This window comes from Eretmochelys imbricata, chromosome 1, assembly GCF_965152235.1.
Source record: "Eretmochelys imbricata isolate rEreImb1 chromosome 1, rEreImb1.hap1, whole genome shotgun sequence".
Lineage (NCBI taxonomy): Eukaryota > Metazoa > Chordata > Testudines > Cheloniidae > Eretmochelys > Eretmochelys imbricata.
The window spans coordinates 101,211,637-101,228,968 of record NC_135572.1 but is presented as its reverse complement, the minus strand read 5'-3'; the positions used below and the strand labels follow the sequence as shown (position 1 = coordinate 101,228,968).

The window sequence follows — 17,332 nt, the reverse complement described above, 5'->3', positions numbered from 1 at the left end:
ATTCAAAGCAGTACCAGACCCCACCAGAACAACAGATGCAAAACCTGCAGCCATATGTCCACTGGTACAATGATCTATACAACCCACAACACACCATTCAATATCCATAAGTTCTACACATGCCTAGCACAACATATGGTGTACCTCATCCAGTATATCAAATGCCCCAACACCACCTATGTGGGTGAAATTAGACAATCACTACACTTTTGCATGAACTCACACATAAAAATGATAAAAGACAAAAATCACCATTTCACCAATGGGCAAATACTTTTCACAAAATGATCACTCCATATCTGACCTTTCAGTCCTCATCCCTAAAGGAAACCTTTACAACACCTTCAAAAGATGAGCCTGGGAGCTTAAATTCATAACTCTACTAGACTCCAAAAACCATGGACTCAACAGACGCACTGGTTTTATGTCTCATTACAACAATCTATAACCCACTAAGGTCAGGTCTACACTAAAAAGTTAAGTCGACCCAGCTATGTCGTTCAGGAGTGTGAAATATCCATACCCCTGAGTGATGAAGTTAAACAGACCTAATCGCTGGTGTAGACAGCACTAACCTCTGGTGTAAAATTCTTCCGTTGACCTAGCTACCACCTCTCGGGGAGGAGGATTAACTACAGAGATGGGAGAAGTGTGCCCCAGATATGCTGTTGTAGCGTTCTAAGTATCGATGCAGGCAAACTCTCTTTTGCCCTATGACTGTGGAGGTGTTAATTGCACACTTCATTTTGAATGGTTTCTTGCAATGTGTTAACTCCTTATGTTTAACAATCTGTTTCACCTTGTATTTAGCTGTGACACTCTGATTACCTTTCCCAGACCTGAAGAATAGCTCTGTGAAGCTTGAAAGCTTATCTTTTTCACCAACGATGTTGGTCGAGTGAAAGATATTATCTCACCCACCACATCTCTCTCATATCCTGGGACCAACATGGCTACAGCAATACTGTAAACAACATTTTGAGACCTACTAGTTAGCCAGTTTAATCCATTTAATATGTGCTATGTTGATTTGAGATTGTTCTAGTTTTTTGTTAAATCAACTGTCCTGTGGTACCAAGTCAAACACCTTACCAAAATCTAAGTATATTAAATCAGTCTTATTACCTTCATAACCAACTTTACAGTCTGATTTTAAAAGTTATCAGGTTAGTTTGATAAGATCTATTTTCCATAGAACCATGTTGATTCACATTAATTATACTGTATAACCCTCCTTTAATTCTTTATTAATTGAGTCTCATATCAGCCGCTCCATTATCTTGCCCAGGATTTATGTCAAAATGGCAGGACTATAATTAGGGCCCTACCAAATTCACAGTCCATTTTGGTCAATTTTATGGTCATAGGATTTTAAAAATAATAAATTTCATGATTTCAGCTACTAAAATCTGAAATTTCCTGGTGGTGTAATTGTAGGGGTGTTGATCCAAAAAGGAGTTGGTGCGGGGGTGTCACAAGGTTATTATAGTGGGGGTTGTGATAATGTAACTCTTACTTCTGCGCTGCTGCTGGTGGTGGTGCTGCCTTCAGAGCTGGGTGGCTGGAGAGCGGCGGCTGCTGGCCGGGATCCCAGCTCTGAAGACAGAGCCGCCACCAGCAGCAGTGCAGAAGTAAGGATGGCATAGTGTGGTATTGCCACTCTTACTTCTACGCTGCTGCTTGCAGAGCTGGGTGCCTGGCCAACAGCTGCTGCTCTCCGGCTGCCCAGCTCTGAAGACAGTGCAGAAGTAAGGGTGGCAATATTGCGACCCCCCTAAAATAACCTTGTGACCCCCCTGCAACTCCCTTTTGGGTTGGGATCCCCAGTTTGAGAAATGCTGGTCTCCCCTGTGGAATCTGTATAGTATAAGGTAAAAGCACACCAAAGACCAAATTTCACAGTGGGGAAGGGGAGACCACGGTCCATGACGCATTTTTCATGGCCATGAATTTGGTAGGGCCCTAACTACAATTACCTGGATCATTCCATATACCTTTTTAAACATTGGCACAACGTTAGCTTTCTTACCATCTTCTGGAACTTCCCCAGTGTTCCAAGTCTTGTTGAAAATCAAGATTAACAGTCTAGTGAGCTCCTCAGCCAGCTTTTTTAAAACTCTTGGATATGAGCTATCTGAACCTCCTAATTTAAAAATGTCTAACTTCAGCAGACAGACAGTAATAGCAACTACAGTTCACCATCTGTGCCTGTTCTTTGTTTAGTGTTCTCTGCAATGTCCTGTTGGTAGCTGAGACTTCCAGAGATGAATCCTACAATATTTAGTCATACTATTCGCACACAATAAATTGTTTACAAACTCAACTAATTCAAAGTTTATGTTTATACCATTGTAGGAGAATAGACTCAGGCTATGCCTACACTACCCCATGGATTGACGCTCCGGAGATCAATGCGCAAGTGTTGATTTGACGGGTCTAGTGAAGACCCGCCAAATTCACTGCAAATCGCTTTCCAGTCGACCCCGTTACTCTACCCCGAATGAGAAGAGTAAGGTCAGTTGACGGGAGAGTGTCCCCTGTTGACCCAAAGTAGCGTGGACTCCGCGGTAAGTCGACCTAAGCTACGTCGGCTCCAGCTACGTTATTTATGGCCTGGTCTACACTACGGGGTTAGGTTGAATTTAGCCGCACTAGGTCGATTTAAAAATGAAAGCGCCCACACAACCAACCCCATTCTGTCGACTTAAAGGGCTCTTAAAATCGAGTTCTGTACTTCTCCCCAGCGAGGGGAGTAGCGCTAAAATTGACCTTGCTAGGTCGAATTTGGGGTAGTGCGGACACAAATAGATGGTAGTGGCCTTCGGGAGCTATCCCAGAGTGCTCCATTGTGACTGCTCTGGACAGCGCTTTGAACTCCGATGCACTAGCCAGGTACACAGGAAAAGCCCCGGGAACTTTTGAATTTCATTTCCTGTTGGTCAGCATGGCAAACTCAGCAGTACAGGTGACCATGCAGTCCCCCCAGAATCGCAAACGACCTCCAGCATGGACTGAAAGGGAGACACTGGATCCAATTGCTGTATGGGGAGAAGCATCTGTGCAGGCAGAACTCTGATCAAAAGAAGAAATGCAAATATATTTGCCAAAATATCACAGGGTATGTTGGAGAGAGGCTACAACAGGGGGACACAGCAGTGCCGCATGGAAGTTAAGGAGCTGAGGCAAGCCTCCCAAAAGACAAAGGAGGCAAACGGTCACCCCAGGTCAGAGCCCATACATGCCACTTCTATGATCAGCTGCATGCCATTCTAGGAGAGGACCCTTCCACTACCCCACCACTGTCCGTGGACACCTGCAAGGGAGGATTCTCACACAACAGGGAGGAGGATGTGCAGCAGGCAAGCGGTGAATCCATTCTCCCCAGCAGCCACGACCTTTTCATCACCCTGGAGCCAATGCCCTCCAAAGGCGGGATCCCCAACCCTGAAGCTGCAGAAGACACCTCCGGTGAGTGCACATTTGTAACTACAGTACAAGGTTTAAAAGCAACAGTGTTTGTTTGATTTGCCCTGAGGAATTGGGATACATTCGCGGACAGTACAGCTACTGGAAAAGTCTGTTCACATGTCTGGGGATGGAGCGGGAATCCTCCAGGGACATCTCCTTGAAGATTTCCTGGAGGTACTCTGAAAGTATTCTGGAATCATTGCAGCACAAAGCATGGCAGCGAATGTTCCTGGGTTTTGGTCGCATTCAAGCAACATTTGGTCTACATCTTTCTGTGCTAGCCTCAGGAGAGTGATATCATTCATGGTCACTTGGTTGAAATAGGGGAATTTTTGTAAGGGAACAGTAAAAGGACACCGTTCATGCTGGGCTGTTTGCACTTGGCTAAAAGGGATCATCCCAGAGAATAGCCATGTGGTGGGGTGGGGGGAGGTGTGTGCTGCACATCCACCCGAAAACTGCAGCCCCTTCTTTTAAATGTGAAACCCAACCAGCATTGCTTGCTATGGGAAAGGATGGCGCTGCAGTTTGAAACCATTCCCACATGTTATGTGTAAGAAGCCAATCCCACAGACCCTTTGCCTTACCGTGGCTGCATGGAAACCGAATTCCGTTGCCCAGCCACGTGTGATGTGTCACTATAGGGGCAGGCGCTCAACATAAAAGGCAAAATGCGACCTTGTACCTAAAGCACATGTGCTGCCTGCTGTGAATTGCTTGATTCACTGTGAAAGATTCTCCCTTTTGTTCTCAGAAATGTATCATCTTAAGAATAAATGGACACAAATCAGATGTCAAGAATTATAACGTTCATAAACCAGTCAGAGAACACTTCAATCTCTCTGGTCACGCGATTACAGACATGAAAGTTGCGATATTACAACAAAAAAACTTCAAATCCAGACTCCAGCGAGAAACTGTTGAATTGGAATTCATTTGCAAATTGGATACAATTAACTTAGGCTTGAATAGAGACTGGGAGTGGCTAAGTCATTATGCAAGGTAACCTATTTCCCCTTGTTTTTTCCTACCCCCACCCTCCCCCCTCAGACGTTTGGAAATGGCCCACCTTGATTATCATACACATTGTAAGGAGAGTGGTCACTTTAGATAAGCTATTACCAGCAGGAGAGTGGGTTTGTGTGGGGGTGGGGGGGGTGAGAAAACCTGGATTTGTGCTGGAAATGGCCCAACTTGATTATGATACACATTGTAAGGAGAAAGAAAAGGAGTACTTGTGGCACACGAAAGCTTATGCTCAAATAAATTGGTTAGCCTCTAAGGTGCCACAAGTACTCCTTTTCTTTTTGCGAATACAGACTAACACGGCTGTTACTCTGAAACCTGTCATTGTAAGGAGAGCGATCACTTTGGATAAGCTATTACCAGCAGGATAGTGGGGTGGGGGGAGGTATTTTTTCATGCTTTATGTGTATAAAAAGATCTTCTACACTTTCCACAGTATGCATCCGATGAAGTGAGCTGTAGCTCACGAAAGCTTATGCTCAAATAAATTGGTTAGTCTCTAAGGTGCCACAAGTACTCCTTTTCTTTTTATCATCTTAAATGTTACTCTCCCTTTTTATCTCCCCCCAGGTGCAAATGTTTCTAGGCTCCCCCTATCATCTCCGTCCCTGAGGTTATCACAGATTAGAAGGCGAAAAAAAACACACTTGCAGTGACATGTTTTCCAAGCTCATGCAGTCCTCCCGCACTGATAGGGCAAAGCTGAATGCATGGAGGCCATCAGTGTTAGAGGCTAGGAAAGCATTAAGTGAGCGCAAAGAGCAGAGGTAGGAACACGAAGAGCAGAGGCAGGAGGCAATGCTAAAGCTAATGGGGGAGCAAACGGACAAGATGAAGCGTCTGGTGCAGCTGCAGGAAAACCAACAAGAGCACAATCCCCCACTGCATCCATTGTACAACCAGCTGATCTCCCCCCCCAAGTTCCATATCCTCCTCACTCAGATGCCCAAGAACAAGCGGGAGGGTGGGCGGAAATCATAGAATATCAGGGTTGGAAGGGACCTCAAGAGGGCATTGAGTCCAACCCCTGCTCAAAGCAGGACCAATCCCCAACTAAATCATCCCAGCCAAAACTTTGTCAAGCCTGACCTTAAAAACCTCAAAGGAAAGAGATTTCACCACCTCCCTAGTAACCCATTCCAGTGCTTCACCACCCTCCTAGTGAAAAAGTTTTTCCTAATATCCAACCTAAACCTCCCCCACTGCAACTTGAGACCATTACTCCTTGTTCTGTCATCAGCTACCACTGAGAACAGTCTAGATCCATCCTCTTTGGAACCCCCTTTCAGGTAATTGAAAGCAGCTATCAAATCCCCCCTCATTCTTCTCTACCGCAGACTAAACAATCCCAGTTCCCTCAGCCTCTCCTCATAAGTCATGTGTTCCAGTCCACCAGTCATTTTTGTTGCCCTCTGCTGCATGCTTTCCAATTTTTTCACATCCTTCTTGTAGTGTGGGGCCCAAAACTAGACGAAGGATGTGAAAAAACTGGAGGCTCCAGGCACCCAGCCACTCCACTCCAGAGGATGGCCCAAGCAACAGAAGGCTGTCATTCAAACAGTTTGGTTTGTAGTGTGGCTACAATATGCAATGTGGCCTTGTCCTTCTCTTCTCCTCCACCCCACCCCACCCCACCCCACCCCACCCGGGCTATCTTGTCAGTTATCTCCCCCCCCTTTTTTTTTTAATTAAGAAAGAAAGAATGCATGGTTTCAAAACAATAGTTACTTTATTTCAAAGCGGAGAGGGTGATTGGCTTACAGGGAATTAAAATCAACAAAGGGGGCGGGTTTGCATCAAGGAGAAATACACACAACTGTCACACCGAAGCCTGGCCAGTTATGCAACTAGTTTTCAAAGCCTCTCTGATGCACAGCGCACCTTGCTGTGGTCTTCTAATCACCCTGGTGTCTGGCTGCTCAAAATTGGAAGCCAGGCGATTTGCTTCAACCTCCCACCCCACCATAAACATCTCCCCCTTATTCTCACAGATATTTTGGAGCACACAGCAAGCAGCAATAACAGTGGGAATGCTGGTTGCGCTGAGGTCTGACCTAGTTAGCAAACAGCACCAGCGAGCTTTTAAACATCCAAAGGCACATTCTACCACCATTCTGCACTTGCTCAGCCTATAGTTGAACTGCTCCTTACTACTGTCCAGGCTGCCTGTGTACGACTTCATGAGCCATGGGAGCAAGGGGTAGGCTGGGTCCCCAAGGATAACTATTGGCATTTCAACATCCCCAACGGTAATTTTCTGGTCTGGGAAGTAAGTCCCTTCTTACAGCTGCTCGAACAGCCCGGAGTTCCTAAAGATGTGAGTGTCATGCACCTTTCCCAGCCATCCCACTTTGATGTCGGTGAAACGTCCCTTGTGATCCACCGGTGCTTGCAGCACCATTGAGAAGTATCCCTTGCAGTTAACGTACTGGCTAACAAGGTGGTCCGCTCCCAAGATAGGGATATGCGTTCCATTGCTGCAATGGGATTCCACAGTTAGGGAATCCCATTGCAGCAAAGCCATCCACTATGACCTGCACATTTTCCAGAGTCACTACCCTTGATAACAGAACGTCAATGATTGCATTGGCTACTCGGATCACAGCAGCACCCACAGCAGATTTGCCCACTCCAAATTGATTTCCGACTGACCGGTAGATGTCTGGAGTTGCAAGCTTCCACAGAGCTATCGCCACTCGCTTCCCATCTGTCAGGGCAGCTCTCATCTTGGTATTCCTATGCTTCAGGGCACGGAAAAGCAACTCACAGAGTTCCAGGAAAGTAGCCTTATGTATGCAAAAGTTTTGCAGCCACTGTGAATCATCTCATACCTGCAACACTATGCAGTCCCACCAGTCTGTGCTTGTTTGCCGGGCCCATAATTGGCATTCCACTGTATCAACCAGCCCCACTGCCATGATAATGTCCCAATTGTCACAGCCCAAGCCACATGAAGTCTGTGTCCATGTCCTCATCAAAATCATCCTTGTGCTGGCGTCTCTTAGCCCGGTTCTGCATATACTCCAGGATAATGGGCAAGGTGTCCACAATGCTCACAACAGCAGCGGTGAGCTGAGTGGGCTCCATGCTTGCTGTGGTATGGTATCTGCAGGAGAGCAGAGTTGCAGCGGAAGCGGTGGATGACGACGGATGCTATGAGAATAGATATTTATACAGAACGACAAGAGAACCTGCTACATGGATTCATGGCACCAGGACAACAGAGTTGCAGCGGAAGCAGTGGATGATGACGGTTAGCAGTCGTACTGCACCATCTGCTGACAGCAGCACCCAGGACACAACAGCAGCAGTGATGGTGAGCTGACCTGAGTGGGCTCCATGATTGCCGTGGTATGGCGTCTGCACGGAAAAAAGGCGCAAAACGATTGTCTGCCATTGCTTTCACGAGGGGAAGGGTGACTGACAACATGTACTCAAAACCACCCACGACAATGTTTTTGCCCCATCAGACACTGGGAGCTTAACCCAGAATTCCAATGGGTGGCAGAGATTGCGGGAACTGTGGGATAGCTACCGACAGTGCACCGCTCTGTAAGTCGACACTAGCCACTGTAGTCAGGACGCACTCTGCCAACTTAATGTGCTTAGTGTGGACATACACAATCAACTGTATAAAATCCATTTCTAAAAATCGACTTCTATAAAATTGACCTAATTAGACATACCCTACGTAGCTGCAGTTGCGTAGCTTAGGTCGACTTACCAAAGTAGTGTAGAGAGAGCCCCAGACTCAGGAAGCAGAATAACCAACTGCAGTAGAGGTTAAAATATTCAGATAAGGTACTGCCAGAGATTGGGGAACATATTGATAAATAGAAAAGCAACAAGTCACTAGGCCTAGTTGGCATACACTCAAGAGTTCTGAAGGAACTTGAGAACGAGGTAGCTGAGCAGCTAACAAAAATCCACAACGTCATTAAAATCAGCTAATATACTGATGGATTGGAGAGTAGCAAATGTTGCACTTATATTTAAAAAAATGCATAGGGATTGAGCTGGGGCATTATTGGGCAGTAAGACTTGTATACCTGGGAAATTGGTTTAAATAATAATTATAAGACACTAAGATAAAGAAGAACTGGTTGACATACTTTTATTTGAATTTTCAAAGGCTTTGACAAAGATCTTTACAAGTAGTTAGTTTCTTTAGCAAATAAATAACCAGAACTAAGAAGCACTGTAGTGTCATGGAGCAGAATTTGGCTAAGAGACAGAAAGAAACATTAAGAATGAATGGTCATTTTTAATAATGACAAAACTTTAGCAATTGCATGATATGAGGTTCTATACCAGGGCTGATACTGTTTAATATGTTTGTTAATTATGTACAAAAAAAACTACTTTAAAATAACTTTATATAGGTTACAACGTCAAACACTCAAAAGTTAGGAAATGCCAGAACAAGGTATCAGGCAACTGGAAGGAGGGGTTTTTTGGAGGGACTTAGGAACCTGAACTGGGGAGAGAGAGAGAGAGAGAGAGAGAGAGAGAGAGCGCGCGCGCGAGCACCAGAGATGGAGCCCAACACAGCTTGGCTAGCCCACCAGGCTAGCCCATCAGGGCACTGGTTTGACCAGGGTAGACTTCAGCTTAACTTCTGCATCTCTGTGTTAACTTAAGGACTGTAAGATTCTGTATGCCAGGTGACTAATAAATGGTACCTTGTTTTAGAAAGGCAGCCTGTGTCACTGTGAATGCTCACTGAGAGCACGCTGAGGGGCACAGTGCAAACCTCCTGCAGGAGTTTAGCATGGCTGAATTTGCTGCAGGGAGCCATAGAGAGAGACAGGAAACACAGGGTACACAAAACTGGCTCAGTTTTGGAGTCTTGAAGGCCAGAGGCCTGCTGTGTGGAACCGTGTGGGTCCTTGGGCCCCAGCACACTAACGGATTCACTCCAGGCAGACTGCGACTCCATGACACACCATATATATTGTAAAATTGCTTTGACAAGATGAGGGTCAAGCTCATATAAGCTTGGCCTAAGCAGTATGTAGCAAACAGCACCCAGCTACTAAAGCTAAGCTCTAAGCTCCTTGCTTTCTGCAAAACACTGATATTCAGCTGCAATAAAATTCAAACACGGAGGTTTTTTACTGTATTAAGTATGAGAATGAATAATAAAATCAGTACATGAATTTTTGTATTATTTATTTCAATAGTAAATTCAATATAAAATTGAGCTCTGTTGTTTTTCAATTGATTTTATGCTACCCATAAAGGTTCAGTTTTCAGTGTGCCACTGAATATTATACTGACAATGCATACTCTATACTATCTTTCATCAAAAGATCTCAAAATGCTTCACAAACATTAATGAAAATAACAAGAAAGTATTATACTCCCAGTTTCACAACTAGGGACACTGAGGGTCAAGGTCATACAGGATGTCTGTGGCAAAGCTGGACAGAGAACCCAAATCTTCAGATTCCCTTGAACTATATTTTGCTACAAAATCATCTGTGCTGTTAAATTTTTCTTACAGAATTTTCCATCAATTCTACATAACTGATAAAGGTTAAGTGTGAAATCTTGGCCTCCAAAAAAGTTAATGGCAATAATCCCACTGATTTCAATGGGGCCAGAATTTCATAGTCAAAGCGCACATAAAACTGATCGTTTAACATGATTATGTCTATTTTGATGTCTCCCAAATATGAAATAAACAATCTAAGTCTGCTACTAAAGATTGATTCATAATCTCTCCCAGGTGAGACTTTCATATGCAATTCCACTGGTTGGCAAGAATCTCTCAAGTACTGTATATTGATGCACTGGCGCACTTAGCAATACTAATTTCAAGTTTCAGTACTAGACTTCTAACAACACGAGAAAGCCATTATGCTCAAGGGTTTCTGAGAGACCTGTAACATCTTAAAGGTTAAGTAGAATATATAAGAGTTATTCTGAGTCTTGGTTGGAAAGGATGAACTTGCAGGACAGAGGTTCTGAAATCATATGGGAAATCAAGACTGTTCTCCCTGCTCCAAGACAACATGCCCAGAACCAGAAACTCTAAATGGAGACATGCTGTAATGTGGAATGTGTGAAAATGATGTAGGGAACCGAGGAATATGAAGATAGTACTGTTGGAGTTAAATGTTCCAGTCCTAACATACGCCTCATTTTGAGGCAGTTAATGATGTACTTTGTTCAAGGTACGGAAGATTTTATTTTTTTTTTTTAAAAGGGAAATGACAAAATTGAGATCCTTACAAAAGTTGCCGACAAAAATGTATGTGAATTTATGTCAGCTCTTACAGACACACTGAGACATAAATAATATTAAAATTCAACCTTTGCTTTCAAGGAGGAACTCTTAAAACACTACCACACACTGACATAAAGTGAACTTCGGTAATCACATTACTACTTCCTTTGTATCCTTCTCCAACACTCATCTTGATGCCTTCATATGTCTAGAATGTCCTCCGGGCGCTGGTGCACCAACCATCTACCTTCTTCCTCTTTCAAATACCTCCCTCAAACTACACCTCTTCCATGGAGCCAAGGCTTGAAAAATTTACCCAAGCCCAAGAAGTAATACCTTCTAACCTCAAGCCCATAACATATTTGCTATATGTGCTCCTCACAATCTGTAAAACCTTTACCGCAACAAAATAGTTAGTGGTTCTGACCTGCCTCCTTCCTTTTTGCACCTTTCCTTCTGTCCTGCTTCCTCCTTTTCTACAGAAAACCTCATATCTTCCACTTTTCCATGGCCAGGACTTATTCCTAGCTCCTTATATCTTCAGCAGCTGCTGCTCACATGCTTGTCCAAAAATTCCCACTTGCCCTGTAAGCAAGCAGGTTTTCTCAAAGCCTGCATAAAGCTCATCAATGTCAGCTTGCCACCTAATAAATGCAAACGTCACTACTGTCTGAGGAATCTCTCTCATGGTCATTAAGTGCTTTGTGTGTCTTAACCACTGTCTGTCTCCAGCACGTAAAGTCCCCAGAGCCGGGATGGTGTCTTCCTGTATGTGTTCTGTACAGCATTGACTGCATGGCACTCAACAAATAATTTATTAATTACCTTTCTGTTCAGAGCCACACCATCTTCACAGTCCAATACAGCACAATCTACATTTAGAGATGCAATTTTTTGTATCTTCCTTTCATCGTCTGCAGGTACATATAGCACAGCTCTCCTAGGTACATACTTGTGAGAAGACTTGGAGTGATAATCAAGTTTAGGAACACCAGCTGACAGTGAGGAGCTTGTCCTGTAAAAAAGGGAATTGAAGTTACATTCCTGATTATAATTTTTAAAAATATTTTAATGTGGGGTTTGGTTTTTTTTGTTTATTTTTTTTAAAAGAGGACATTCCTACTGAGGAACCTCTCAACTATTGAAACCAGAATCTGTGTCACAAGAAATCTATCTTTCAATGAAATAGATTAAAAAAAAAACTACATTGAAAGAACATTAAGGCTGCAAAGTCCAACACTCAAAAGTTAGGAAATGCCAGAGTTAAGGTTACTCCAGCCTGCCAGCTTTGCTCCATCCTTTAGTGAGTCCGCACCCAGACTGTCTTCTTCTATTCCTGTCTCCCTCTGCTTCCCACTCTTAGTCTGTCCCGGTTCTCCACATTCCTATGCCCCACAGAATGCACCCTTGAGTCTGCCCCTATTCCAACAAATCAGGCTGATTCCTCCTTCTCCTCCATATTGCCTGGGTGCCAGCAGTGGGAGCAGTGAGAGCACAACGGTAATCAAATCAAATCAATAAATAATGGAGATAGTCTCTCTACTCCCAGTTGTGGCCCCTGATGGAAATGCAGGAAAAGCCCTGCTCAGCCACTGCAGCTCAGGATGGAGCATGCTCAGTCCAGTTAGCACATAAGATCTGTGGGAGCATGGTCACACACTGCAGATGGAATCTTCAGAGTACAACGCTGCTAGCCTCCAACAAACATCTACTGAGTGTGTGCAAGCTGCAATTTTCAAAGGCTTAAGACTTGGCAAACTCGAGTGGATTTTCACGGGGACACCACAAGGAACATCTATGACACTAGCGTGACGGTTCTCAAGCTTCTTTGATCGGGCCCCACTTCTTTGTGTCTGTAATCATTTACGCCAGGGATCTCAAACTCAAATCACCAGGAGGGCCACATGAGGACTAGTACATTGGCCCGAGGGCCGCATCACTGACACCCTCTGCCCTGGCCCCACCCCCACTGCTTCCATGAGGCCCCACCCCTTCCCTGCCTCTTCCCACCCCAACCCCGCCCCCTCCCTGCCCCTATTCCAACTCCTTCCCCAAATCCCTGCCTCTTCTCCGCCTCCTCCCCTGAGGACACGGCTCCCCGCTCCTCCCACTTCCCTCTTGGAAAGTGCTAAGCGCCTGGAGGTAGGCAGAGGAGCAGGGACGTGATGCGCTGGCGGGAGGGGAGCTTGGCGGACAGCAGAAAATAACTCCGGGAGTGCATGTGCGGGGGGGGCACAGGGAGCTTGGTGGGCTGCAGGAAATAACCCTGCAGGCCGCATGTGGCCTGCGGGCCATGTGTTTGAGACCCCTGGTTTACACCCACCCCCGCAAATACATATACTACCATCCAGCTGAGCGGAGAGCAGTGGCTGCTGGCTGGGTGCCGAGCTCTGAAGGTAGTGCTGTGTCAGCAGCACCACAAAAGAAAGGGTGGCAATGTGAAAAAGTGATAGTCACACATTTTTTAACATGGGCAAAACACATTTTCCCCTTAACATTGTTCTCGGAAATAGCTGAACCATTTTAGCTAAAACTTTCCAAATTAATTAACCTGAGGAGGACATCTGCATGGGAAAAACAAAATCAGCCTCAACAGTTCGGTGAAAACTGGGATTTATGCTGGAAAGTTTTAGACAACCTTAATGACTGGACATGCTGCCAGTCACCTATAATAAAAAAACCTTAAACTATAAGCACACAACTATCTCTTTAAACATAAATTTTAGAGAGACTGAAAGCAAAAAAGTATATATTATGTAATATAAATATAAATAGCAGCTGGCCACTCTGCAAGTGGTGTAACAAGAATTCCTGACCATCGTGGACCCGAGTTTTGTGTTTCTTGCAACTATATTAGCCAAAACATGACTAGATGAGTGATTGTTCTAGAACATAGTTTAATAAAATCGTCTCAGACAAAAAAGCCCCAAACATGTCCATACTGGTCAGGAAAACAACGCTAACAAAAACAGTTTTTAAACATGGTATCAACGCTATGTAAACAGGGCTTCACTCATCAGAACAAACATTCCAGTTCTCTCTATCAAAGAGCTAGTGCATGTATTTGTCTAAACACTGCTTCAAACAGATTTTATTTTTTTGAAAGGGTGTATATACTGCTTGTATAAAATGTGCCTGTTTTTATTAGAAGGAGGAAATCTCTGGAGCTGGGATCTTTCTCATTAGATGGAGCACGATTGAGGTGTTCAATTTTACCCATGTGACCAGGCAGGCAGGCGTCTGACTTTCTTATACCTACAATGGGATTTGCATTTGCAAGCTTGAGGAAAAAAATATTTGGGTTTGTGTTGTTGGCCTTCTATAAATGATGGCTTTATTAAGATGAAATAATTTATAATGGCGGTGAGTAAGAACTTCGCTCTTTCTTTTAAAGAAAAAACTATGAATAATGAGGCAAGAAGATTAGTTCTCTAGTCTTGCTTTGGTTATAAGATTTTGGGGAGGGGGAACTTCATGCTTACTAGGACTCACTGAAAAAATGTCACCAGTCATTGCCTGTTTCTAGCTGTTAAGCTGTATTTGAATACAGCTAAAATATATTAAATGTTTTCCTGCATGGCATTCCATACATACATCAATCAATATTTCTGTTCTGTATCTGATGAAAAAATAGTGAGAGTAATTAACCACTGGAACTGTTACAAAGGATCATGGTGGATTCTCCATTACTGTCAATTTAAAAATCAAGATTGGATGTTTTTCTAAAATATATTCTCTTGGAATTACTTTGGGGAAGTTCTATGGCCTGTGTTATACTGGAGGTAGAGTATATGATCACAATGGCCACTTCTGGCCTTGGAATCTACAAATTTATGAAATAAAAGAAAAATTCAAATAGAGTGAGACAAAGAGAGAGAGAACCACAGGTGACAGTTGCTAATCATGTCACCTAATAGATGATTCTCAGATACCATAGTGATGGGCATGGCATAAGAACCTGAATAGGACAGAATAAAAAGTATTCCTCCTCTGCGTAAGCAATTGCTGTAGTTTCCACAATGATGTTAGGCAATTGTGAAGCGAAGGAAAGATGAATGAGAGGGAGTCCTCCAGGAGACATATTAGACCTCTAGCAAGATGTGCTCCATGCTTTGAAAAAGTTTGAGAAACCATGTAAAATATGACAGGTTTCAGAGTAGCAGCCATGTTAGTCTGTATTCGCAAAAAGAAAAGGAGTACTTTAGAGACTAACAAATTTATTTGAGCATAAGCTTTCATGAGCTGTCAGTCACTAAGGTGCCATAAGTACTCCTTTTCTTCATGTAAAATATGTGGCCTGTACAGAACACATGACATAATGTGGAATAAAGGTTTTAATGGCATTCCTTTGGGATGACCTCCATAATTAACTTCATGCCATTTCTGCCACATCACACAAGTATGGATTATCATACACATATACAGCATGTAAGAATAACGTGAAGTCATCCACATTTAACGCAGAATACATAATCTACACATGAATGTCATTGAACATATACTTTTATATTTCCATTAACCTAATATCTTCCATATTGTTACTTTCTGATCACACCAAAGCTCTAATGTGCCGAAACAGTTTGCTTCAAATTATATATGACCAAACCTTCCAAATGCTTGAAAATGAATACAATCAATTTCAAGTACGACAATGGCAGAGAGATGCAATACTTCCAATGAATAATTAAGTCCCTGTCAAGAATGGATTTCTTCACCTCAAGGTTGTTATATTCAAAATTAAAAATAGATTTAATAAAAAAAAGTGTTAAGAAAGATCTGCTGGGGTTTTAACTCTATGGACCAACCTGAAAATTACAACTATACTATGACCTCCCTTGCCAGTTATGTAAGTGTCCTTGGTGGACCCGCTTTGGTAGCATGGAAGAAACTGCTGCTGTTCTATTGACTGGTAATACTAAATGGGGCCTAATCAACAGGGCAGTTTTGCTGATAAATAAAAATTATGCATTATTTATTAGAAGTGCCAGTACTATCCTTATTAATAAATCTTCTTCATCTATGACTGTAACTGCTTCAAGACACATGCAGTGGGGATCTTGATACTCGGGACCTACACGACGTACTACTGAGATTCATACCCCTCTGCCAATTTTTTTGTTTAACGGCTAATGTTCCTTGTCTTATGGTGAAGTGCTAATGATAATGGAAATTGTGACAACTAGCGTGGCTGGGGGTAGTTAATTTAATTTAATTCCACTTTTGTGCACTATATTCAGGAGGGGGGAGGAGGAGGAGGAAGAGACGTTTCTTTTAAATGAAGATTGGAGAGAGTCTTTTTCAGTGTGACACAGAGGTCAGTGAAGAAGTCTGCAGTCCTTCACTAAACATATATGAGGGGACAAAGCAATTAGTTTCTATTCTCTTTCTCTGATGGCTTCCACCTGTAGCTCTCAAAGACACAAAGAAGTCAAGTTTCAGAGTAGCAGCTGTATTAGTCTGTATTCACAAAAAGAAAAGGAGTACTTGTGGCACCTTAGAGACTATCAAATTTATTTGAGTATAAGCTTTTGTGCGCTACAGCTCACTTCATCAGATGCATTCAGTGGAAAATACATGGGGAGATTTATATACATAGAACATGAAACAATGGGTGTTACCATACACACTGTAACCAGAGTGATCACTTAAGGCGATCTATTACCAGAACTCGGTTTCTTAATAGCTAACTCTAATAGTACAGACAAGTAGCCTCTGAAGCATCCTTGATGACTGTCTATTACTAATTGTCTAACCTAGAGTAATTTGATAGATGTGAATAAAACCATAATCCCAGAGCACGCCAAGATGAGATGTATCACCTGTAAAACATGTTACATAAGACTTCTTGCTAGCTGTAATTAAACTGAAAGCTACAGGACCAACCAGCTTCCCTTTATATCTGCAGACACTGTTTGTTATTCAGCACTGATTCTCTGAATCCAACACACAATGATATAGCTTCTGAAAGGAAAAACTGTCATGACCTTCAGTCCAGATTTAGAAATCATGAGTCAGCTGTCACCACTTACAAGTGTAAACTTTCATTTAGACAGTTCAGCAGTGTGACTCCACTAAAGGAATATCTGAATCTAAAGAAGCAGTGGAGTTGATCCATTAAAATATCATCAGCTCATAGGTTTAAGACTGAGAAGAATATTAACCAGGGACCACTGGAAATTTCCCTTAAACTCCTCAACCTTGGAACCCCATTGGCTCTGTATGTGTTTCTTAGAACTCATACTATTACAGATATACGGTCAATTTGTCAAGTTGTTTAGGCTTAGTAAATCTAAAACAAAATCATCCATTTTTTCTTTTAAAAGCTGTTGCAGGAAAATGGTCTCACTTGACAGGCATAATTACAGATTCTTTTTCCTATTTTCTTTTAAAAAGATAACATGGCCAAAATGTAAAATAAGAGCTTGTTACAAATATATTTAGGCATGACTACAATAAGCATTTTCACACTATTCTTTCTGATGTACAGTGCATAGGTTTGGGATTTTTCCTCTCCAGTAAATTCCTCTTCTGCGTAATCACAGATTCATTTTATGCTACCTAAAAAGATGGTGAAATTTTGAGGAATAACCGGACACCCTTCATTAG

The 17,332-nt window shown here is 42.9% G+C and overlaps 1 protein-coding gene across 2 annotated transcripts in view; it reads right to left on the bottom strand.

The window, feature by feature from the left end:
- CLYBL (citramalyl-CoA lyase) overlaps nt 1-17,332 on the bottom strand; it is a 230,756-nt gene that overhangs the window by 94,175 nt on the left and 119,249 nt on the right. For both annotated transcript variants that reach the window (XR_013345626.1, XM_077813002.1), the window contains exon 3: nt 11,552-11,741. Coding sequence is in view for 1 of the 2 variants with exons in the window: in XM_077813002.1 (XP_077669128.1) it covers nt 11,552-11,741 (190 nt within the window). In the remaining variant the exon portion in view is untranslated. The remainder of the gene's footprint in view (nt 1-11,551; nt 11,742-17,332) is intronic.